The sequence below is a fragment of the Pogona vitticeps genome, chromosome 6 (assembly GCF_051106095.1).
Source record: "Pogona vitticeps strain Pit_001003342236 chromosome 6, PviZW2.1, whole genome shotgun sequence".
NCBI lineage: Eukaryota > Metazoa > Chordata > Lepidosauria > Squamata > Agamidae > Pogona > Pogona vitticeps.
The window spans coordinates 89,539,522-89,564,125 of record NC_135788.1 but is presented as its reverse complement, the minus strand read 5'-3'; the positions used below and the strand labels follow the sequence as shown (position 1 = coordinate 89,564,125).

General features: G+C 40.9%; 1 protein-coding gene and 1 long non-coding RNA gene across 11 annotated transcripts in view; one reads left to right on the top strand and one right to left on the bottom strand.

Moving 5' to 3' along the window:
- The first annotated feature begins 1,270 nt into the window (after positions 1–1,270).
- SLC4A1 (solute carrier family 4 member 1 (Diego blood group)) overlaps positions 1,271–24,604 on the top strand; it is a 59,006-nt gene continuing 35,672 nt past the window's right edge. For 2 of the 10 annotated variants that reach the window (XM_073004186.2, XM_073004185.2), the window contains exons 1-5: positions 1,280–1,414; positions 7,951–8,060; positions 8,248–8,344; positions 15,592–15,661; positions 17,592–17,707. In XM_073004186.2, the coding sequence (XP_072860287.2) occupies positions 8,043–8,060; positions 8,248–8,344; positions 15,592–15,661; positions 17,592–17,707 (301 nt within the window). In that variant the 5' untranslated portion in view covers positions 1,280–1,414; positions 7,951–8,042. Of the gene's footprint in view, positions 1,415–1,575; positions 1,766–2,104; positions 2,201–7,947; positions 8,061–8,247; positions 8,345–15,591; positions 15,662–17,591; positions 17,708–22,718; positions 22,738–24,604 lie in introns of those variants that run through there. The other 8 variants (XM_078377824.1, XM_078377822.1, XM_078377823.1 and 5 more) reach the window with 6 other exon arrangements.
- Positions 1,281–6,920, bottom strand: LOC144583633 (uncharacterized). Its single transcript, XR_013537536.1, has 2 exons — positions 6,791–6,920; positions 1,281–1,407 (listed from the first exon to the last, which is right to left on the bottom strand). It is a non-coding gene; the product is annotated as an uncharacterized LOC144583633 (long non-coding RNA).

The window sequence follows — 24,604 nt, the reverse complement described above, 5'->3', positions numbered from 1 at the left end:
AGCTCTTTTATGTACAGTTTTGGGAGATTGTATTGAATCTTGGGCAAGCTGCACAGATCTAGGATGCCCCAGAAGTAGGGAATGATACTCTACACTTTAAAAAAATGTCAGAAGCATTGCCATAAGTCAGAAATGACTAGACAGCATGTAATTATTATCATGGAGCACACTGTCACAGTTTTTATTAGCATAGTGTTTGTGTATCATCTTCCTTGGGGGATTTCCGGATGGAAGGTTCCTTGTATAAGTAAACTTCTTCTGAGTGTTCTATATCTAGAAAACCCTGACAAGAATTGACTTCAGAATTAACTTCATGCCCTGTTGTTGTTGTTGTTGTTGTTGTTGTTGTTGTTGTTGTTGTTGTTGTTGTTGTTGTTGTTGTTGTTGTTGTTGTTGTTGTTGTTGTTGTTGTTGTTTTATTATTATTATTATTATTATTATTATTATTATTATTATTATTATTATTATTATTATTATTATTATTATTATTATTATTATTATTATTATTATTGAAATTGCCTGGTGTGGCCACACATGTGCAGACATGGCCAAACAGATACTTCCAAGTAGAACATGGTTTACGCGAAGGCTTTCACGGCCGGGATCTAATGGGAACCATTAGATCATGGTTCATGATTATTTCAAAGTCAGCCATGCAAAATGGACCTGTGATAACTCATCCAAAGTGAATAAGGTCCAGAGATATGCAGTGCCTGCCCTGTCCTTCTTTCTCTCTTCTAGCAGAGTTCTTCAACTGAAAAATGTGGAATGAGTTCTTTCTCAGGGCTGCTTTAGTAAAGCTTTTGGTGGAAAGAGGATTCTCTGTGAGCAGCTTTGAAGAAGGAAAAAAATAAAACACCAGCCCCTTCCTTTGGGAAGGTTCCCCTCTTCTTCCCACATCCCTCCACCCCCAGCAAAGGGAATCCCCAGTTTATCTCCAGCATGTCAATCTTCAAAGAAGCCAACGTGACTCTCAAGGGCTACCTACTCAGTGTGGGAGGAGGAGAAGCTACCACGCTTGGGAACTTCTTGTATCTGATTAGGGACTTCTAATGTTGGTGAGAAGAGCGCTAGCTAGTTGCAAGGGGCGTGACATGAAAGTTCAAGGGGATAGATGGTTAGTAGGGAGGCTGCCCCACATGGAAAGCCCAGATAATGTTGTTTACCGGTTTTTGGACAAAAATGTAGAATCTAAACATGCCAGCACCTCCAAGGACAGGTGGCACAAAAAGATTAAAGTGGAAACCATGAGTCAGGACTTTGAAGCTCCTCTGGAAAGTGTTCTCTTCTCATTCCCTTCTGCTGTGGGTTGGAGGGAACCACTAAGGAGACCAAGGTTCCACGACGCATCCAAGAGCCACCTGGATTAAACCTTCTTTCTCTTCACCTTAAGAACCCCCTGCAAGGCTAACAGGTAGGTGACCATATTCCAGTTGTTTGGGAACACCGTCTTGAGGTGCTCTTGTTCTCTTGTCCTGAGGTGGGTTTCCCAGAACTATCTGGCTGGCTAGTGTGGGAATGATGGATGAGATTGGACTGTGGTCTAATTCAGGATGACTCTTCTTTTGTTCTTAGTTGGCTTTTCAAGGGCCCTAGTCAGTATGGGCAGAGATAGTAGAAGATGGAGGGCAATACTAGAGGAGGGAGCAGGGACTGCTTTCACGAGGATGAAGGAGCCAAGGTCAGCGCATGACCCCTGATTCCCCAGGCATCCTTCCTTGGGAACTTTCTGCCAATAACAAATCCCAAAGATGGAACCTTTAAGGTAACTGGTTGAAAAACAACAACCATAATCCACATTATCTAAAATGTCTCTCAACTTTCCTTGACCAGCTTTTCAACTTTCACCTTGATATGTGTGAGCCACTTCCCATCTTTGATTCCCTCTCTTTTAGGATGATAGGTGTAGAATTTTTCTGAACACCTGAGTTCTCTGCTAAGGTGAACAGGGACAGTGCTTGTGTCCCTGTGCTGTGCAGTGCCTTTTTCTGAATGTTTGCTTTCTATGGAGAACAACTCTACATCTTGTAGCTTAGATGCAATTACTGTTACATTTGCAAGCAGCTAAAAGCATATCTTTCAATTTTTTTTATTTTTAAAATAGAAGCAAAGAAGGCTTCAAACCTGAAATAAAAGGGACATGTTCTGTAACAAAAGGATGAAATTCCTTACTTTTGAAAGAACAAAGAGTTAGGAAAAAGTGAGTACTTTTCTTGCTGCTGTACAAGGAACAGAACTATTTCTGTTGAATCTGACCAAAGACCCAGGAGTTGGATTACTTTGAGAAACTTATATATATTTTTAAAGCACTAGGTGTTGCTGTTTTTGGTCCCTATGTGTTATAATGAAAAGTATGCTTCTAAGATGGAGAATCTTTGACCCAACAGTTTTTCTGGATTTCATCTCTCAGAAGGCTCAGTCAGAAAGCCAAATTGTAAGAGATTAAAGGATCTGGAGTTCAAACATCTGGCAGATTTTTCTTAGTTCTGGTATTCTGCCTCTATACATGAATTCCATTCATGTGGCAGTGGAAACTGCTATTCATATATACTTTATGAGGAGGAGTCTAGGTATCATTGGACAAAATTCCTGCAATTTCTCTCAGTGAATGTGTGCTTTTTTAAAAGCTAGTTTTGCTAGCTGCTAGCAATGCATTCAGGAAGTTCAAGAGTATGTGTTTTAAGCAAGAAATGCTTTTGTTGTTTTTAGTTCTGAACCTAAAGTGAATCAGATTAATTGGATTACCTCTGAATTCTAGTGTTTTAGGGATGAGAGAATGTTTGTATATTTGTTCTCTTACATTTCAGTTGAGTTCCCTTCTCAACTTCATCACCAATCCCACAATATTCTTCTGTGGTCAATAGAGATCAAACTGACAAGCATTCCAGCAGCATATAATAGAAAATAGGTTGGATAGAGATTCAGTCATACCTAAAGTCTACCCATTGATAGACATGGTTCAATATTTCTGCTATGTATGATACACAATGGGTTGAATACAGACTTAATCAAATTTAGAACAGATATATTTAAAGGAACATAATATGTGATAATTAAAACTTTTAGGAGGTCAACATCAGTACAACTAAATTCGAATCTTATTCCTTGTATTGAGACACAATTGTCTAATTACTAGTCCTTGCAGTATGAATATTTGCATTAGTTACCCTATATGTTCTATCATAAATTTTCTAAACAAAATTAATAAAGCAAGAGAACAAGGGAGAGCAGCAGAGATAATTTAGAAATATCTGAGATGATGCCATGGCTGTGATCAGACTTTTGATTACATAGATCTCCAGCATCTATGAGTCAAGATTTTAGATGAACAGGAAAACATAATGATGTTCTGGGATACTGCAAGAAAATTACAGTCCTGTTGGGTATGTGTTGAGAACTGAGGGCAGAAAGCACAGTTCCTTGATCTTGCTGCCTTTAGCTGAAGACAGAAGAAGTCAGTTCATTTACAGCAGAGCTTCCCAACACTGAATCCTAGGATGTTCTTCAACTACCAGAAATCTTGGCCAGAACATCTAGTAGTGAAGGCTTCTGGGAGTTTTAGTCCTAGAACATCTAGGAGATCCATTGATCTGAAACAGTGGTTCCCAATGTTGGGTAACCCAGGTGTTCTTGGACTACAACTCCCAGAAATCCTGGCCAGCACAGCTAGTGGTGAAGGCTTCTGGGAGTTCAGTTCAAGAATATCTGGGGATCGAAGATTTAGAACCATTGACTTATAGCATCATATTGGTTGGTTTGACCCTGTAAACCAGAAACAAGGACCTTGTGATATTGTTGGACTATGATGTCCAATATGAAGATTTTGCATCATAAGGAATAGGTTGGTATCTAAGCATCAGATCATAAAAAAATTAGAAAGTCTTTCACCTTCTGTGATTAGTCCACCAGATATGTACGCATATGGTCTTTAGATAGGAAAGGCAGCAAAATTGCTTGACTTCTAGAGTTGAGTGATATTCGCCTGGTACAGTGGGGTCTTGACTTAAGAACGGCTTGAGTTAAGAACATTTTGACTTAAGAACCACTCTCATAGGAAAATATTGACTTGACTTACATACTTAGATTTGAGTTAAGAACTGAAAAAAACCACGTCGGAGGCAGGGAAAGTGCAAAATTTGAACTTTCAGTTAACTGTTGGGCAGCGAAAAGGGTGCCTGTCTGCTTCCTCACTCCTCCCAGCGTTTAGAGAGTGGATTGGGAGACAGTCTTCGGACTGCCTGGTACTGTACTGCCTGGACTGTATTTTCCCTGCCTTCCCTGAACCTTTCTTGACCTAAGAAAAAAAAAGAAAAAATATATCCCCTTCTAGTGGTCGAAGGCGGAATAGCAGCTTCCCATTAGTTTCTATGGACGGAAAAGAGCAGATACGGATCAAATGGTTTTCTATGCATTCCTATGGGAAATGCAGATTTGACCTGAGAACTTTTTGACTTGAGAACCACCTTCCAATACGGATTAAGTTCTCAAGTCAAGACCCCACTGTAATTAGGTTCAGTGCCTTGCATTTTAACAATAAATCCTGTCTCAAATGGACATGCAGTACCTTTTCTTTGCATAATGCCTGGTAAGGGGGACTCTAAAGCCTCCATGTAAATGTAGTACATTGCCTTTGCAATTTCATCAGATAAGGGGAACAGCCCAGCCCAATTTGCACCATATGATGGGAGCTTGTTTGTGGTACGCTGCTATACAGTTCTATTAATTTAGCATAAAGTCACTCAGTAATTCTTGGCATTTTAGGAGCATTGGGGAATTTCACTTTTTGGGACTACAGCTCCCAGAATCCCCAGTAGCAGGGGGATTCTGAGAAATACAGTTCAAAAAACTTTCTCAAGTTCTGCTAATTATGCTTCCTTGAAACCCCAAAGCATGGCATAGAACATCTGCAAATAGGTTCTCTTTCACCTGTGTATTTGCTGGTTTTTGCAAAGAGGCGAGGATGTTCTTTGCTAGGGCAGGGTCTCACACAGAACTATAATTTCTAAAGCAAGGTGTGGATGTTCCCGTGGAAGCCCATTGCTTGAGAAAGTTACTTTTTAAAAAAAAAATAGGATTCCCTAATGAACGTGGCTAAAGGCCAAACAATGGGGAAGTTCTGGAGGTGATACCCCTTCCCCCCACCCACCAAAAGTTGTATAGAAACACAGTGACCCTGCAAAGCAAAAACAAGGACCTTGTGATATTGTTGAACTATGATTCTGATCAGTCTTGGCCAGTATACCCAATAGTGAGGGATGACAGGAGTTGATTCAAACAATATCTGAAGGACTACATAATCCCCAACCTTCTTCTAAACTATAAATCATCTCCCAAAACCATGGGTACTGTAATTTTTCTTTAGAGACAAGTATTTTGCACATGTTCAGTGGCACTTTTTTGATCGCTTCATATAAGTACTGAACACTGGCAAGAAATCTAGCAGGTTCTATGTATAAACCTTCCTTCTGAGTCTAACTCTACTATAGAGGCTTGGAAGAAATGAGTTAAGTTGAAGACTGATTTATACTGCTGGGGGGAACTCTGTGTGGTCTCTCTGTGTGTGTGCACGTGTGTGTGTGCACACGTATATGAAACAATCAGGCATATATCCAGAAGCCCAGTTCCCTTAAGTGGAAAAACTGTTGTCCTTGCAAGGGGTTTTATTACGTCTGCATCTTGCTTTGTTTTATGATTGGTCATTGACTGATAAATATTGGCTTCAGTTGCAAGCATATAGGCAATCCCCTTAAGCTAATCAGTACTGACACCTCTATTTTAGCATCTCTCACTGAACAGCACCCCCTAGTGTTGCACAAGGTAAATTAAAAGGCAAGAGAGTGTAGAAGCATGGTCAACAACTGATTTGTACAGGGAATTTATTGCAAGAAAAAGCTTCTACGCAGTATTATTGTGTTTCCATTCAGTGTCCAGGGGTAATCATGTCAAAAGGCATCAGAAAAAGCAACCAAAATGATCAAGGGAATTTGGAATATTGTATTTCAGTTAAAGCTGAAAAGTCAAGGGAGAAAAGTTGAAAGTCAATGTGTGTATTTGTTTAGAAGAGCAACATCACCTTGAGGGGACTTAAGAGAGATTTATCAAATAATGCACCTTGAGACAGAGATGCTGGGCTTAGTAGGCACTTAGTCATATTTAGCAAGGATTTTAGAGCCAGCCTGAAGTAAAATATTAAATGGTCCCCAGTCACACCTTCATTCCATATAAAGATGTTGACTGGAGGAGCAAATGAATGTTGGTTTTTATGGTGTTGAGGAGCCAGAGTCCACCATCACACATCAAAGGACATCATGTTCACTGGTGGAAGATTTAACTGCATTGCAACTGCAGCTCTATTTTAATTCAACATCTCTCCCCAAACATCTGCTGGCTGGTTAGTGAGCGGTCTCACTCTGTCTAAAGCTAGCATCTTCTTACATTTCCTAGCATGGTGCTTCACATCACACAACCCACCAAATCACACCGTCAAAGAACCTAGGTCCCTCCATAATAGAAGCAAATATCTCTTTTTACAAAGAAAGCCATGTAAATATTAGATAGATAGATAAAACTTTATTATGGTCAAAGACCAGCCACAAATAAAACATCAAAAATATTTACAGGCACTCTGTTATATTTTTCATGTAAAGACACAATGAAAGATTCATTGGTTGTTGTTTTTTTTAAGATGACCACTCCCACAATAAATCAGACAGCATGGCTACGCCTCATGCTGGCTGGGATATTCTGAGAGCTGTAGTACAAAAATATAATCTTACTGACCTTTGATCACTTACAGGAAGTCTAAAGGACATAACATAGACCTGGGCAAAGTGCGGCCCGAGGGCCACATACGTCTCGCGAGCCGCTCCTGTCCGACCCGCCGGTTGTCGCTCCAGTCCAATGTTCAAGCACTTGTTCAAGCCCAAGACAAACTGGATTTATCTCACTGAACAAGTTGAACATCAAAACCATTTATAGCTTTTTGTTTAAAGTTGATCAGTTGCTTATCTTTAACATACCGCAAAAAACCTCTTTAGTATTTGTGAAGATTAACAAGTTTAAAATAAAAACAATCATAACATCACGGTTTCAATTTATTTTTAAGTAAAATCGGTTCGTCCCCCGAACACAGTTCAGATTTTTCATGTGGTCCCCCTATGGAAATTAATTGCCCACCCCTGACATAACAACTGCAGTAGCATTGTTGAGAGGAAACAAACAATAATAATTTTAGTTAATTGTAATAATATTGTTGAATATAAATGTCACTGGTATGTTTAATACAACAGACTCATAGCTAGTGTCATTGGCTTTAAGGGATGTTTGCATTATAGTTTCCCATTTTTAATTGTAATTATGGGCCATAATCCTATAAGTTTTCATGTAAAATTTGCACAACTTGCTGCAGCCTAAAGACTCTAAGGCGGGGGTGGACAACACTGGTGGGTCTTGAGCAGTGGTTCCCAACGTTGGGTTGCCAGGTGTTCTTGGTCTACAACTTCCAAAAATCCTGGCCAATGGTGAGGGCTTCTGAGAGTTTTGTCCAAAAGCATCAGGAGACCCAAGGTTGGGAACCACTGACTCCAGGAGTCACGTGGATAATAAAAAAATGTCAACAAAATAAATGAATGGAATGTAAGTTCAAATTTGGTTTTGAAACATGGGTATTTTGTCGTGTTCAAGGTGCAGAAAGGCTCTTTGATCCACTCAAAAGGTGAATTGCTACTACCGGAGTGGGAACAGCAATACACTGTTTTTGCCAAATAAAGGTTTGTGGTGGGAAGGACTCAGGAAGGTACAAAAAGAACAATGGGGGAATGCATGGGGCCACAGGGCTGCTCCTTGCTCAAATCTGCCCGAAAGGAAAGTCATGACAAGCCATCCTGTTGAGCAGAAATGGCCATCTTGATGTACTGATCATCTTCAACCTCCTAATATGGCTTCCAACAGGTCCAGCCAACCAAGGCATGTTACCTCTACACTGAGAGGTAGAGAAAGAACAAGGACAAAACGAGACGGACGGACACAGAAGCAACAAAGGAATGGCAGCTGGGAGACAGGTGAGATAAAAACTCAAGAGTGTTCTGCTTCTGCATATGTGTTGGGGTGGGAAGCACTCAAAAATAAGGACTAAAGATCTCTGTAGAGATCACCATTGCTAGGCCAGCATGAAACAAAGCAGTCTGAAGTACTGTTCTCTTTTAATATCTGCTTTCACAATTTTCCATTATCTCTTTTTTTGCAAAGGAGGACTATGATGCTGGTATTGTGAAGGAACTTGATATTGAGGCATATGAAGACTCTGGCCTGAGACAGTCCAAAATGTCACTTGCATCCGAAAACAGTGAGTAGTGCAAAGCTAATGAAGAAAAGAAAAACTAGGCATTTGTGAGTGAAAATGTCACTCCAGTACATTGCAGGAGTTCTGATGCAAACTGCTTCCCAGAATTCAATCATTCAGGTTCTATATCTGAACAGATCTGACCATATAAAGTAGATCATATCAGAAGGAGCTTTAGCGATTGAGCAGTACAGAAACAAAGTAGAAAGAGAGAGGAAGGAGAAGATGGAATCTGGAAATGAGCCCTGTACATCTTTGGGATTTGCAGTCAGGCATTCCAGGACAAAGGTGACACCAAACGTATTTTGTTTGTTAATTGCATTTATTTCTTGCACTTCCTCCAATGAGCTCAAGGCATCTTTCATGTCTCTCTTCTCCTCCTCCTTTCCATTTTATCATTTTAGTCCTGTGAAGTAGATCAGGCTGAGAGTGAGTGGCTGGCCAGCTAAAGTGACTCTAGTTTGTATATTCCAAATATGTAAATAACAGCCTCTTTGTCCCTAAATTCAGCCAACTAAGCAGACGGTGCTACTGCAAGTAGTCTTCAAGAAGGTTAAATCCACTTCCTAGGACCAACTAGGGTAGACCCAACAGCTTCAAGAGGACTTAACAAACAACGACCAGTTTTGAAAGAGGAAGCTGTGTTAATCTGTGTCAGCGGGTATAAGAAAAATAAAAACAAGAGTTGTGCCGCTTTGAAGACAATCAGATTTGAGTGTGAATATTCATGGATCATAGTCGCTTTCTCACACAGGCCTGAAGAGGTGCCACAACATGGAATGAAGTCCCATTTATTCCATGTATCTATTTAGTTATTTGTTTGTTTGTCTGTTTCATGTATATCTGGCTTTCCCCCCATTCCACGGATCTAAGGCATTTTACAAAAATATTTTTTTTTTAAAAAAGTGGGGACAATGTTAAAACACAATGGCTGAAATCCTGTTGCTTAGTGTAGTTAAGTCACAACTAAAGTAGACTCACTGAATCATTGGGATTTGGTGAGTCAATTCCTCCAGAAGTCCCACTGATTCAAAGGGTCTATGCTAGTTGTGACTTACACAAGCAACAGGATTTCAGCCAACGAAACATGAACAATAAAAGATTATTGAATGAGAATGGTTGAAAACATTTTACAAAAAGAAATAAGTTCAGCCTACCCCATTAAAAGCTCTTCTTTCCACATCTTGCTCAGCAGCTGAATGGCTCCCCAAAAACAAAAGTCTACCTGCTGGCTGAATGACAGCATGGAGGGAGTTCAACTTAGCCTCTCTTGAAAGGGAATTCCAAGACAGGGACCAGCCAGCAAAAAGACCATCTCTTGGATACTCACCAGAGGATAGTGGGACTCAGAGAAGGGCTTCCTAGAAGATTTTAAACCTGGATAAGCTTATATAGGGGGACGTGATCCTTCCAACCCCTTCATGGATTGCTGCCTTGTCGTGGCGAAGGGGCTTGAGTAACTCAGAGAAGCTATGGGCTATGCCGTGCAGGGACACCCAAGACGGACAGGACATAGTGGAGAGTTCCGACTAAACGCAATCCACCTGGAGTAGGGACTGGCAATGCCACTCCAGTATCTTAGCCAAGAATGCCCCATGATCAGAAACAAAAGGCTAAAAGATATGACGCTGGAAGATGGGACCCTCAGGTCGGAAGGCGTCCAACATGTTACTGAGGAAGAGTGGAGGACAAGTACAAGTAGCTCCAGAGCTAATGAAGTGGTTGGGCCAAAGCCGAAAGGACGCTCAGCTGTGGACGTGCCTGGAAGTGAAAGGAAAGTCCGATGCTGCAAAGAAAAATATTGCATAGGAACCTGGAATGTAAGATCTATGAACGTTGGGAAGCTGGAGGTGGTCAAACAGGAGATGGCAAGAATAAACATCGACATCCTGGGCATCAGTGAACTAAAATGGACAGGAATGGGCGAATTCAGCTCAGATGATTATCATATCTACTATTGTGGGCAAGAATCCCGTAGAAGGAATGGAGTAGCCTTCATAGTCAACAAAAGAGTGGGAAAAGCTGTAATGGGATACAATCTCAAAAATGATAGAATGATGTCAATACGAATCCAAGGCAGACCTTTCAACATCACAATAATCCAAGTTTATGCACCAACCACCAATGCTGAGGAGACTGAAATTGAACAGTTTTATGAAGATTTACAACACCTTCTAGAACTGACACCAAAGAAAGATGTTCTTCTCATTCTAGGGGACTGGAATGCTAAAGTAGGGAGCCAAGAGATAAAGGGTATAACAGGGAAGTTTGGCCTTGGAGTTCAGAACGAAGCAGGACAAAGGCCAATAGAGTTTTGTCAAGAGAATAAGCTGGTCATCACAAACACTCTTTTCCAACAACACAAGAGGCAACTCTATACATGGAAATCACCAGATGGGCAATGTCGAAATCAGATTGATTATATTCTCTGCAGCCAAAGATGGAGAAGCTCTATACAGTCAGCAAAAACAAGACCTGGAGCTGACTGCGGCTCTGATCATCAGCTTCTCATAGCAAAATTCAAGCTTAGACTGAAGAGAGTAGGAAAAACCACTGGGCCACTCAGGTATAATCTAAACCAAATCCCCTATGAGTACACAGTGGAAGTAAAGAACAGATTTAAGGAACTAGATTTGGTGGACAGAGTGCCTGAAGAACTTTGGATAGAGGCTCGTAACATTGTCCAGGAGGCAGCAACAAAAACCATCCCAAAAAAAAGGAAATGCAAGAAAGCAAAATGGCTGTCCAACGAGGCCTTAGAAATAGCAGAGAGAAGAAGGGAAGCAAAATGCAAGGGAGATAGGGAAAGTTACAGAAAATTGAATGCAGACTTCCAAAGAATAGCAAGGAGAGACAAGAGGGCCTTCTTAAATGAACAATGCAAAGAAATAGAGGAAAATAACAGAAAAGGAAAAACCAGAGATCTGTTCAGGAAAATTGGAGATATTAGAGGAACATTTCGCGCAAAGATGGACATGATAAAGGACAAAAATGGGAGGGACCTAACAGAAGCAGAAGACATCAAGAAGAGGTGGCAAGAATACACAGAGGAATTATATCAGAAAGATGTGGATATCCCGGACAACCCAGACAATGTAGTTGCAGACCTTGAGCCAGACATCCTGGAGAGTGAAGTCAAGTGGGCCTTAGAAAGCCTGGCTAACAACAAGGCCAGTGGAGGTGATGGCATTCCAGTTGAACTATTTAAAATCTTGAAAGATGATGCTGTTAAGGTGCTACATTCAATATGCCAGCAAGTTTGGAAAACCCAACAGTGGCCAGAGGATTGGAAAAGATCAGTCTACATCCCAATCCCAAAGAAAGGCAGTGCCAAAGAGTGCTACAACTACCGTACAATTGCACTCATTTCACACGCTAGCAAGGTTATGCTCAAAATCCTGCAAGGTAGGCTTCAGCAGTATGTGGACCGAGAACTCCCAGAAGTACAAGCTGGATTCCGAAGAGGCAGAGGCACTCGAGACCAAATTGCTAACTTGCGCTGGATTATGGAGAAAGCCAGAGAGTTCCAGAAAAACATCTACTTCAGCTTCATTGACTATGCAAAAGCCTTTGACTGTGTGGACCACAACAAACTATGGCAAGTTCTTAAAGAAATGGGCGTGCCTGACCACCTTATCTATCTACTGAGAAACCTATATGTGGGACAGGAAGCAACAGTTAGAACTGGATATGGAACAACTGATTGGTTCAAAATTGGGAAAGGAGTACGACAAGGCTGTATATTGTCTCCCAGCTTATTCAACTTATATGCAGAATACATCATGCGGAAGGCTGGACTGGAGGAATCCCAAGCCGGAATTAAGATTGCCGGAAGAAATATCAACAACCTCCGATATGCAGATGACACCACTCTGATGGCAGAAAGTGAGGAGGAATTAAAGAACCTTGTAATGAGGGTGAAAGAAGAGAGTGCAAAAAACGGTCTGAAACTCAACATCAAAAAAACTAAGATCATGGCCACTGGTCCCATCACCTCCTGGGAAATAGAAGGGGAAGATATGGAGGCAGTGACAGATTTTATTTTCCTGGGCTCCATGATCACTGCAGATGGAGACAGCAGCCACGAAATTAAAAGACGCCTGCTTCTTGGGAGGAAAGCGATGACAAATCTTGACAGCATGTTAAAAAGCAGAGACATCACCTTGCCAACAAAAGTCCGAATAGTCGAAGCTATGGTTTTTCCTGTCGTGATGTATGGAAGTGAGAGCTGGACCATAAAGAAAGCAGACCGCAGACGAATTGATGCCTTTGAATTGTGGTGCTGGAGGAGACTCTTGAGAATCCCCTGGACTGCAAGGAGAACAAACCTATCAATTCTAAAGGAAATCAACCCTGAGTGCTCACTGGAAGGACAGATCCTGAAGCTGAGGCTCCAGTACTTTGGCCATCTCATGAGAAGAAAAGACTCCCTGGAAAAGGCCCTGATGTTGGGAAAGTGTGATGGCAAGAGGAGAAGGGGACGACCGAGGATGAGATGGCTGGACAGTGTCTGCGAAGCAACCAACATGAATTTGACACAACTCCGGGAGGCAGTAGAAGATAGGAGGGCCTGGCGTGCTCTGGTCCATGGGGTCACGAAGAGTCGGACACGACTAAACGACTAAACGAACGAACGAACGATCCTTCCAATATTCTGGATCAGAGTCTGGAATGTTACATTTTAAAGGGAACTCAGGTTCTCCTTATTGTTTCATGGCAGCTGGGCTGGCTCTCTAATTGCACAGCTAATTCATTGTGTTGCATTGGTCTTGCCAACTTGCCAGAAAAATACTGCAGGAATGCTCTCTACTTCTCTCTAGTGGTTAATTATGGTTTTGCACCTTGAAAGTATTTTAAAAAAATACAAAAGGCAAAATCAAGAAATGCCTCTCTATATAGGAATTATTTTATTTTTAAAATTTATATTATTTATCTGTTGCCTTTTCCCTCATAGGGAGCCCAAGACAGCTCACAACAACTAAAGCTTTAAAACAATCAACAGTTTTAAAATACCATAGGAATATGTTTAACAACAATTAAATATATGTCATAATTTTTTAAAAGATTAAAAACACTTTTAATTTTTTTTTAAAAAATATGTAAGTTAAGAAACAACACATTACTGAGACATTTATTGCTTTAAAGACTGCTTGAAGAGAAAAGTCTTTGTCTGATGACAGAATGAGAAGAGAAAGTGGGCCAACGTGGCTTCTTGGGGCAGGGTGTGACGAAGCCTGGGAGCAACCACCAAGAAGGCCTTCTCTTGTGTCTTTGCCAAACAAGCTTGGGAAGGTCATGGAACTGAGAGAACGGCCTTCCCAGAAGATTTTAAGAGTCGAGAAAGCTCATATGAAGTGATACAATCCTTCAAATGGCCAGAACCCAAGCCATATAGGGCTTTCTAGGTTACAACCAGGACTTTGAATTTGGCTAAGAAGGAGACTGGCAGTCACTCTGGGGTACATTGTAGAGTATAGTGAGTTTGCACAAAATAGAGACAGAGAATCCAACAGCCTAGTCCGTTGCTAGATGCCCACATGAATTGCGTGTAGAATGTATGCACAATGTCCAGAGCCATAGTAAACAACATTAGGACAATTTGCAATTTCTTTGTGAACAAATCCTTTTGGAAAGAGTGACTCGAAAGCTGAAACCTACATTGCTTGATGGTAGGGCCGGCCTTAGGTCCAGCTGTCAGCCATGTAGATTTGAGGATTCTAGGAGTTGTCGTCCAAGGAAGCTACTTTTCCATCTTTGGTTCTGTTGCTCTTCACATCTGGATCAAGAGGACGAGATTCATACTAGGGTAAGGGTTTTGCCACAGTTCACATAGGGAAGGGGGTGTTTACAGACCTATATAAACCATGGGAATGAGGGATGCCATGGAGTTTAGTAGGGAGCTGTGGCATTGTATTCCAGGGGGACAATTTTGAAAGACCAGAAACCTAGAAACTGTTGACCTGGGGCAATGCTATCCACGACATATCTGCAGTCTTATATTAAAATAAAATATGTGAAATACTATACATTTTGCATATAATTTTAGACCTCTCATTAATATTTTGGCTTCCATCTACTTATGGGAGTCTTAATTTCATTCAGCTCCATTATTGTTTTCCTGGCTCTCCCTCTGTGTATGTGTATGTTGGGGGGGGGGGGAAGAGAGTATTTCTACAAGAAAGTTCACACCAAGGTACCAAGCATGTGGTCATCCAGATGTCCCTGACCACTGGCTACATAGGCTAGAGCTGATGGAATTGAAGTCCAACAATATCCAGAGGGTCACAAAGGACTCACGCATAGTCAAGCATCTTTGTTCTCCTTCAGCTGCCTCTCATCACGGCTTTTAATTATACATTGCCACACAGTGGAAATGTGTAGTACATATTTGGCTGTATTTTCAAGACGAATCAAGTACCTTAAAACATGCTCTGTCTCTCAGAATTGTAGTGGAAGAAAACAGGATAAAAGAGACAAAACACAAGGAAAAACGAGTGTCATATCAGTGGCAAAATTTGCTTCCAAACGTAGGTTTCATCAAGTGTACTTTTTGGAGGCATAAGTGACTGGACTCCCCTCGTGGCTGCCATTTACAATTTTCCAGCTTCATGAGTTCCAGGTGGGGCAGGGTTTGAAATGAACAAAGAAAATGAGTTCAAGACCCTGCTATGGATTTTGCCAGTTTTGTCCTGTGCTCCCATTGCCAATCCTGTCTAACAGAGACAAGAATGAATGGTCCTATCCAGTTGACCTGGCTTCTCCGGATTCCCTCCTGCCAATAGTGGTTATGGTAGGAGCTTCCACCCTTCTGGGAGTAATGGTTCCTCAAAAATAGATCTTGCCAGCTGCGCTCTTCTCATTTCATGTGGTTTGGCATCTAAAGAAGGAAAGAAGGAACCATCTTCAAAGACATGTTGCTGGTCAAAGCAGAGCAACAAATGGGAATCACCTCTTTGCAGCAAAGTGTCACTAGCTCCTGAAAGCTAGTAAGTTGTTGTGGCAAATAAGACAGAAAATCCCATGAGTTCTCATTATTCCTGCCACTAAAATATGAATTAAATGAAATAAATTAAATTATCACAAATTGCTAATCTTTCATGGCATTCAAAATCTACTGCTTGCCTGGAAGATAGCTACCTCACTCTGCCTCACAGTAGGGCCAGCCCTCAAATTAGCTGAATAGCTTGTATACTCTTTGGAATTTGTGTGAGTGCGTGTGTGTGTCTAACGATTCAGCATGTTTCATGTAGGAGATGAAGGCCAATCTGGGTGGTGGAACACAGCATTATCCTTTGGCCAGAGGTCATGGAATCTCCCAGGGTGAGTTTTTGCTTTTCCAGAGGGAGGTTGTTTCTTGGGTTAGAGTATTAATAGTATAGAGATGAAATTGCATGAGACGGTGGCTTGACAGGTGTTCCAGACTACTCCTTTATCTGTCCCTTTGTATTTTTCCTTCTTCAGTGCTACTGAAAGGTAGCACTGGGACTTGGTGGTAGTGGTGGTGGTGGGTCTCCAAAATTTCAGAAGGTCTCTGCTCCACCTACTCCCAAGGTGACTATGGCCATAGGACTTGAAACCTGAAACATCAGAACATAGTCATAGTCTTTCAGAGGTGAACCACAGCATATTTTAAGTGAATAGAGACTGTTGAGGTGGAACATACCAAATAATGTTGATGCAGATCCTGCTCAAGGAGCAAATTGTATCTGGCAACAGTCAGACAAGAAAAATAAAATTAAAGGATATGCAATTCAGCAGTAGGTCTTATGGTCAGTCTCTACATGAGTCCTCCCCACTATGGTTCCCTCTGGGTGTACTGAACTACACGTCCTGTCATTCACACCCATGTGGGCAATCATCATCATCTTAGAACATCATTAAGTCCAGCCCCTGTCAAGAAGGAACAGTGGGGAATGAAAGCTCCCAGCCTCTGGCCCTGCGGCCAGATATCTAAACCACTGAGCTATCCAGCAGTTCTAAGTGAGTTGCATTCCAATATATATGGAAAGCAGCAAATTGAGAAGGATTATTCTGGCTTAAATGTTTTCAGATTGCCAGAGCTGTTGCTTCAGAATATACTTTGTTGACATGGCTCTAAGGCCTTAATCCTATTGGAGAAAAACATGAATAGAACAGTAATTGTACAAGTGGCCCATGTTCCTTCCCTTTCCTTGTGGTTGATTAAAGGTATCACCTACTCTTGCATTTATATTGTTTGCATGACCATGAGGCCTTTACCTGATTTTTCCCTTTCCCGGGCTTTTTGTTGCACAACTACTTGCACACTGGTGGTAACAATAACCCACAACCATATTTCATAACCAACGTGTAACTGGTCACACAATGAACACTTTGCCAAAGTGGGGAAACACTTCTGTGATTCTAATTGCAAACATTTTATCCCAGAGCTATTCTGGGCTTTGCATTTATACTAGAATTGGACAGCCCAGGAGTTTTATAATGTCTGCCAATCACAGGGGTTGATGAGTAGTGCCCCTGATTCTTTTTTGCACCTAACATCTTAAATGTTGTGTACACTTACATCTTAAATATTCATGGTATACAAATTTAGATTATATAGGCTGGAAACAAATGTCAAAGACAGCCTGGAAATATTGCTGACAGCTTATTAATGTTGCAGAGAGGTGATTGAGGCAGCCTTTCCTTGTTTGTGAAATCAGCTTTCAAGGAAATCCTGGAGACCAATCATCAATCAAAGCCAGTTAATTTGCATAACCCCTGGGGCGAGAGGAACTCCAGCTGTGACACAGAGGCTGTTTCTCATCCCTTAATGATTCTTCTCTTCCAGTTATGAGCTATGTCTAACATCTGTTTCTGGCCATAGTCACAGGCTTTAGGGCTCAAACTCTGGATCTCTGACTCCAGAGATCATGTAGGGGAGTTTCAAGAAAAGGTATAGATGGACTAGCACCATGGTGCTTGAATAGAAGATTGCTGGGGGAGCAGAGACATAGGCCACATCCGCATGCTCGTATGTAAATACGAGCCAAAATCCTTTAGAATTCTATCTTGTTGAAGATGTACACACGTTGCTTGGTCACTCTTTATTCAAGTCGGTGCAGCTAAATCAACCACAGACCTTCCTTAAATGGTTTGCAAATTGTGGCCTTTTTCAAGGTAATCCTTGGCTAAAAGTAGAGACCTTCTTCCCCTCTCACCCCTGCATTTCACAAATGGGTATCCTGAAGTTAACACTTGCCAGCATCTCTGTATGGTGTGTATCTTTCAGTCGTTCCTTCTGGCTGGCTCACCGGGGAGCGTATCACCTGAATAAGAGAAGGAGAATGGAGGGAGTTTCCCCAGGGAAGGCAGCCCACTATCAGAGGCGTGAGGACAGTGGACCAAGTGAGTGCATGCAGTGGCATCTTCAGAGCAGGGGTGATGTAATCAGAGCTTGGAAAAAAACAGTAGAAACAAAATATTCAATCAAGCTACAATATATTGAAACAAAATATGTAAATGTAACAAAATGCATAGAAGTTAAAATATACAAAACAAACAAAATATACAAAGAGCAACAGATATCTATCCATTATATAAAATTTCATTATATAATATTTCAACCAAGAAGAATAGATCATAGGATTACTCAATAGACATAATACCATTATATAAAATTAGCTAATCACATCCTATGAAGTGCCTGGGAGTAGAGAAAGGCCTTAACCTGCTGCTGAAAGGATGATCATGCCAGAACCAGTGGGCAATGCTGTGGAGAACATTTCATAGATGGGGAACTGCCACCAAAAAGGCCCCGTCCTTCATCATAGCCCTCTAAGATGGCTTTGGAGAAGGTTCTACAAGGAAGGCTTCAGATGTTGTTCTCAAAGTATGGACAATCTAATGAGGATGTTTGGTTAAGTATTTGGATCGTAAGCTCTGTAAACCTTTAATTAGTTGAAAATTTCAGTTGTGCCTGGGATTACTGCAGCAGACAATGCAGCTGTCCAGAATATATGGTATACCATAAGAGGGATCTCCTCCCCCTCATTAATCTGGCCTACTGACCTGATTTCCAGGTGGATTGCTAGAAGGTTTACAGCAAAATAAGATACACGAGATACTTTGGAAAATCTAGATGTTTTACAGAATTAGTTTGGTGACATTTTCAGAAATGAACTGCGTGGGAGAGATTGGGAGAAATTCCTAATATATGCAGCCAAAAGCAACTCAGCCTAGCAAAGAATAGGAAAGAATGCCCTGAGAAGCAGCCCAAAGGATCTGTGCCAAGGTATTTTGAGAATTCAGGGCCTGTGTAAATTATAGAAATTATTTGTGGGAAATCCACAATATGTTTCAATTTTTTCTTTACATCTGAAAAATCTTGAAACCTTCATTAGTACAAATAAGAAGCGAGCTATCCATAATATACAGCTCATGTACAAAAGCTCTGAGGGAAGGCTTTTGTGTAAACCGAGAAAAGCTGGAGGTTAGCTTTGGATAGTAGAACCAGACTTGACAGTGTGATATGGAAGCAACAGGTGATGAAAAATGTGCACCTTGAATCTTCAGAGGGCAAAAGATATTTGGGCAAGGAGGAATTTGTAAGTGGGAAAGTATTCAGTCAACAAGAAGCTTGAGATCCCTCTTCTTCAAATTCAAGCTCTTATCCTCCCCCATATAAGGGGAAACCTAAGCCATGCAGAACATGGGCATTGGCAGACCAACTGAGGCATCTGTCTCTTAGCCTGGGGAAGCTGGCTGATACCTGTTAGTTTCCATCTTGCGTCTAGATCTGAGCACTTTCCCACTTTTATCAGGCCATCAGTCACTCACAAGGACTTTTGCTTTCAGCTTCTCCTTGACTACTTCACTATTGATGATAAATAAAGGTTCTGTTTGCAGTGAAGACACAAACCTCTTGAGTCTAAACCCTTGCTGTTCAATTCTGGTTCAAAGCAGTTGCTTTGGCTATTGATGGCATGTGTGAGTGAATGAATGTGAAGAGAGATGGAGTTTACTTTGCACAAAACAGGACAATTCCTTAAAGACAATTATATGAACCACCCAGGTTTCCTGATCAACATTACAGGGTTTTTTTGTGCCACTCGTACGCATAGTGGCTTACAGAGTAACATGACTAGAATATTTGGCAGACCCTCTTCTCCCACCCAGATCTACCCGAACCACCCGTCATCGGCAGCAGGGACGGCTGAGGGGTCTGACGCTGAGAGAGGCTCGGAAGGAAAAAACTAGAAACCGGGCCTTCTCGGCGGTGGCCCCTCGGCTGTGGAATGCCCTTCCAGCCGAAATTCGGCTGGCACCCTCGCTGGGTGTTTTAAAAAAACAATTAAAAACTTGGCTATTTAAGCAGGCCTTCCCTCCAGTCAGCTAAGTCTTTTTATTTTTTCTTTCTCTCATCTTATTCCATTTTGCTAATTTTTTAATCTAATTGTATTAACTAATATATTAATTGTATTTTATGATTATTTATATTTTATATTGTCTTATTTTATGTTGTAAGCCACCTCAAGTAGACATGGTCTAGAGGGGTGGGGTATAAATAAATAAATAAATAAATAGATAGATAGATAGATAGATAGATAGATAGATAGATAGATAGATAGATAGATAGATAGATAGATAGATAGATAGATAGATAGATAGATAGATAGATAGATAGATAGATAGATAGATAGATAGATAGATAGATAGATAGATAGATAGATAAACAGATAAATAAATAGATAAATAGATAGATAGATAGATAGATAGATAGATAGATAGATAGATAGATAGATAGATAAACAGATAAATAAATAGATAAATAGAATACAGACTCTGCTCTTAAAGTGTTTGCAAACTAATTTCTGTCAGTTTTGGAAGAGGGACAGGTGGAAAATTCAGGGAGAGACGCAAACAGCCATATATATGCCAATGGAGTTACATGAAGCTAAGGGCTTGGCCTCATGGCTTGGCTGGAGTGGGCTAAATAGGGTCACTGGGAGGTCCGATATACCATTTGGTATAATTCTCATGGAGGGGCTGAGGAAGTGAAAAAAATCTTTTAAAAATGTATTAGAGCAACACACGTATGCGGGATCACTTTTTTTAAAAAAGACAAATTGAAACATTCCTCCCAGAAACTGGAAGAAAAAGGAGGGGGCAATGAGGGGGATTTTTGTTTGCTTTTTTCCTTGAAGGTCTGGCAGAGAGCCTGACTGCAGGGAGCAATCCTACCCATGCCAACAAAAGGAGCTCAAAAGGTGTAAGTAGGAATGCTCTGGGGACAGGCTGGTTCACGAAAACATCATCTGATCACCACATTTCGGAGCAAATCAGTCCCATCCCTGCCACAGACCAAACAGCAGGTTCAATGCCCATGTAGTCACCCTCTAAGTTTCATTTCAAGACATAGATCAAAGGGCCAAATCATAGCTTGAAATCAGGAGGGAGGGAGGGAGAGACGAGACACTATATGGCTGTTATGGGTGGGAGTTCTAGACATATGGAATGGCAAAGATGGGAGGTTTATGTTTTTTGTTGCTTAAGGGACTCAGTGGCTGATTATCTATACTCCTTTAGGCAGGAACTGGCAACTTGTAGCTCCATAGATGTCACTGGATTCAATTTCCATACACCTTAGCTAGCACAGCTGATTGTGTGGGTCATGGGATGACAGTCTAACAACATTTGGAGGGCCACAAGTTTCCAATTTTTGGTTTAGATTTACGTTTCATTTCCAGTTTTTCCACAGACTTGCTTGTGGACGACTAATTTGATAGCATTGTGTCTAAATGACTAAATTCATTTGCAAAATAGTTGGTTAATAACAGAGCCCTGCTATTGAGAAAAAGACTAAGTCAAATCAAGGTAAGTCAAGTTCTCTGTGAAGAAGAGTGGAACTCTGCCAACCTGTAAATGGAGGGAAATAGCAGTATATTTGCTTCTTTTGAACATATCATTTCGCTTCTACTAGTCATGGGAGGAAAAGAATGTATGAAAAGGGGGAGCTGTGAAGATATTCCTAGTTCCATCCTTCATTTTTCACCTTTGATGTTAGCAGGGACATATAAAGAGGAGGAAGAGGTATGGGTAGGTTGATGGATTAAACTAAATATCATGTGAGTTCTTTTAAAAAAAACAGGGAGAAGAGGAAGGAGTTTTTGGAACTACAATAATGTGGCACAAAGGAAAATTTAACCTTCCTCTCTTTGCTTCTGAGCTGAAATGCTAAAGAAAATAACCCGTGTGCAGCATTTGGACTAAAGAAAAAGCCCAACTGGGGGTACCAAATTGAAGTCTTTTCTGTACATGTGTATGTTTTTTCACTGAGATCATAGTTTCAGAAGAAAGGGTTAGCCTCCCATCTCCCTGCATTGGACACAATGAAAATCATGCTCCCCCATGTTGAGTAGCCACACAGGTAACAGTAATACCTGTCTTGGGCCCAATCCTTTTACCTTTTCATTTGTAGATGTAGACCACAACAATATGTGAACCTCATTGTTCAATAAGTACGTAGCTTGCTCTGTGTTCAGTGTTCTGGCCAGTGAGCGCAAAGGCACTGAATTATTCATAACAAACAGCAAACTGTTTTGAAATGTTTGTAAAATTAAATTTTATGCTATGTTTAATCCTCACGATTAAACAAAATCAAATGAATGATGCTACTGGCATTTTTATTCTGGTTGCTTTGTACTCATTTACATATATGCAGACAGACTGAAAGTGCAGGAAGGAAGCTAGTTGTTAGCTAGCTAGCCGAAGCTCTCGGAACATTTAATTCTGTGCTCCCACTGCAAGCGTCTGTGCTTGTGGAACCTTATGGAAATGTGGAAGAGACACTGTTTTGGCATCATGACATTTGTGCAGAACATTTTTGATGATAAAAGAACACAGGTGCACATACGTTGAATTTATATTCTATGTGTCGAAGTAAAAATCTCACACTGTCCTTTTGCTTGTGAGCATTAAACAAGGAGGGTACATGTACCTCCTCCACCCCTTTTTAAAAGTTTATCCTATATCACCTGACTGTGTTCTGCATTTCCAGAATAATTAAATAAAATTAAAGCCCTATATTTGATTGTTGCTTTCCCCAACAGAACATCTAACCTGATTATTAATACCCTTAAGAGTTAACCTGAACTGTACAAGTTATGCCTTAGTAATGAACCGTTCCTACCTAGTTAATTTCTTTAAAGCTTCCAGGATGATCCTCTCACCTAGATAGGCCCATGTATTTACTGTCAGCAATGTTAGAGTGGTTTTGAATTTACTGTGAACACAAGAGCCACTTGTGATAGGAATTTGAGGGTGGGGCCAGGGTGTCTTGTCTCACTGCCAAGGGGGGGGCAGGTGAATTATAGAGCCCAAACTCTATGAGCTCTTTTCCTTTGGATGTCAGACAGCGGACACTGCCTGCTTCCAGGGTAGGTGAGATAAGATTGGTGGGGCAAGAAGCAATCATATTGGGCTGTAGCGCCATGATCAAGAGATGATCTTCTAACTTTATTTTTGAGTTACATTTTCAATTAATCTTTAGAGGTGCAATCGAACACCTGTGCAAGGAATTTTATGTGCAAAAGTTAGATGAATGTTCCCAGAGTCTACAACCTGAAGGCGGTTACTCCAATGTTTTATTTATTTGGGGAGAGAATGCCAGGGCTCATGTCTGTCTGGAAATAGGCACTTCTAGTGCAGAAGCTGTTCCTAACTGATCTTCCATGAATGCATGTAGTTACTCAGTGGTGCCGGAAAAGCAATCCACACTTTCTGAATAACATTTACATTGAATGCAGCTACTGAGAAGCTACGCCTTGGCAGAAAGACAACATTTGAATGCAAGATTTAGAGGGCTCCACGGGTTGCATTGTTGCTGTGAGAGGGGTAATTGGAAAAAATTGTCACAATTATCCTAGGGATAAATTGGTATTGACAATTCATCAAAGGAATGTGTCAAAGGGATATGCTTGTTGTGGAAAGGATGGAACACAGAAAGTTTTCTAGATGAAGTATTAAACAGGGTCATACTTTTATTGCATCCTACAATTGACATATAAGAACTAAAAGCTGGTATCACCACATTCTTAGATAGGAGGCTGGAGTTGAATGCCGATGCAATTTCACTTTGAAGATCTGGATAAATGTTGTTTTACTCAACACTCAGGTTTTGTCCAGTGATTGCATTTGGCACCAGAAGATTATCTTATGATGGTTTTTTGAAGGTTTGGATGTTTTGTTTGTGTTTTGTCTCCTGTAATAAATGACTTGACAGGTGTAGATGAGACTCCCGTAATTACAGTATTTGCTGCACAGCAACTATTGAATGGTACCTTTGTGTTTTGATTGTGGAATCCTGTATTGGGATTCATGTTGATTGATCCATAGGTAGCTGACCCCAACTCATTGTGGACACAACTCAATGTGACACTGGCAGATTTGTGCATCCAAAGACTGACTATGCCTAATGTAGTACTTTGGGCACTTCAAGTAGAAGAGAGGTGAGGGGTGCAGATTGCTCCTTTCCTGTATGCTTCTAAAACATCATCTCACCGTAGCCACATTTTACCCAATGCCTTGAAAGGTTACTTTTTCTGGACTGCAACTGCAAGAAACCATGACCATTTGCTATACTGCCTAGGGCTTCTGGAAGCTTTAACACAATATTTAGAAGCCAATGCTCTAGTGATTTACAGTGGTAGCTTTGTGCTGTTTGAATTTGAGTTTTGTAGCGGTTTGAAAAAGTGTTTGTATTTGAAGGAATAAGAAATAGCTTTACAGTCACAGGACCTTTTAAAAACTTCATTTGCTCATATTTTCTCTACCTTTCTGGTACCTGTAGTTGGTTTACTGCTTGTACCTTCTGAAGATCTTCTGATGCTACCTTTTGTTTTTCAGTGTAAACAAATCAGAATTTCTGTGGTTTAAGTTTCATCTGTTTCCATATCTTGTCTCCATTGTACATTGTATTTATGCTAAAACACCACCTAGTGCACAGCTTGTGATTTCACAAATTACAGCTGGTGAGGCCCCCCCTTTTAAATTATATTACAGTATTATTCTTCCTAATACCGTATTCTTCTCTGTGTTTAGATAACTTGGCCACAAGGAGGCTGTGGTGAGGATTTTACACATTTTCCTCCTATCTGCCCTCCAAGAAATTCTAAGTGGCATACCCGGTCTTTCCTCTCCCATTTTATCTTCACAACGATACACTGTGAGATGGTTTAGCTGAGAGATAGCAACAACTAGCCCTACTTCGTGAGTGGAGATTTGAACCTGTGTACGTCATCCACT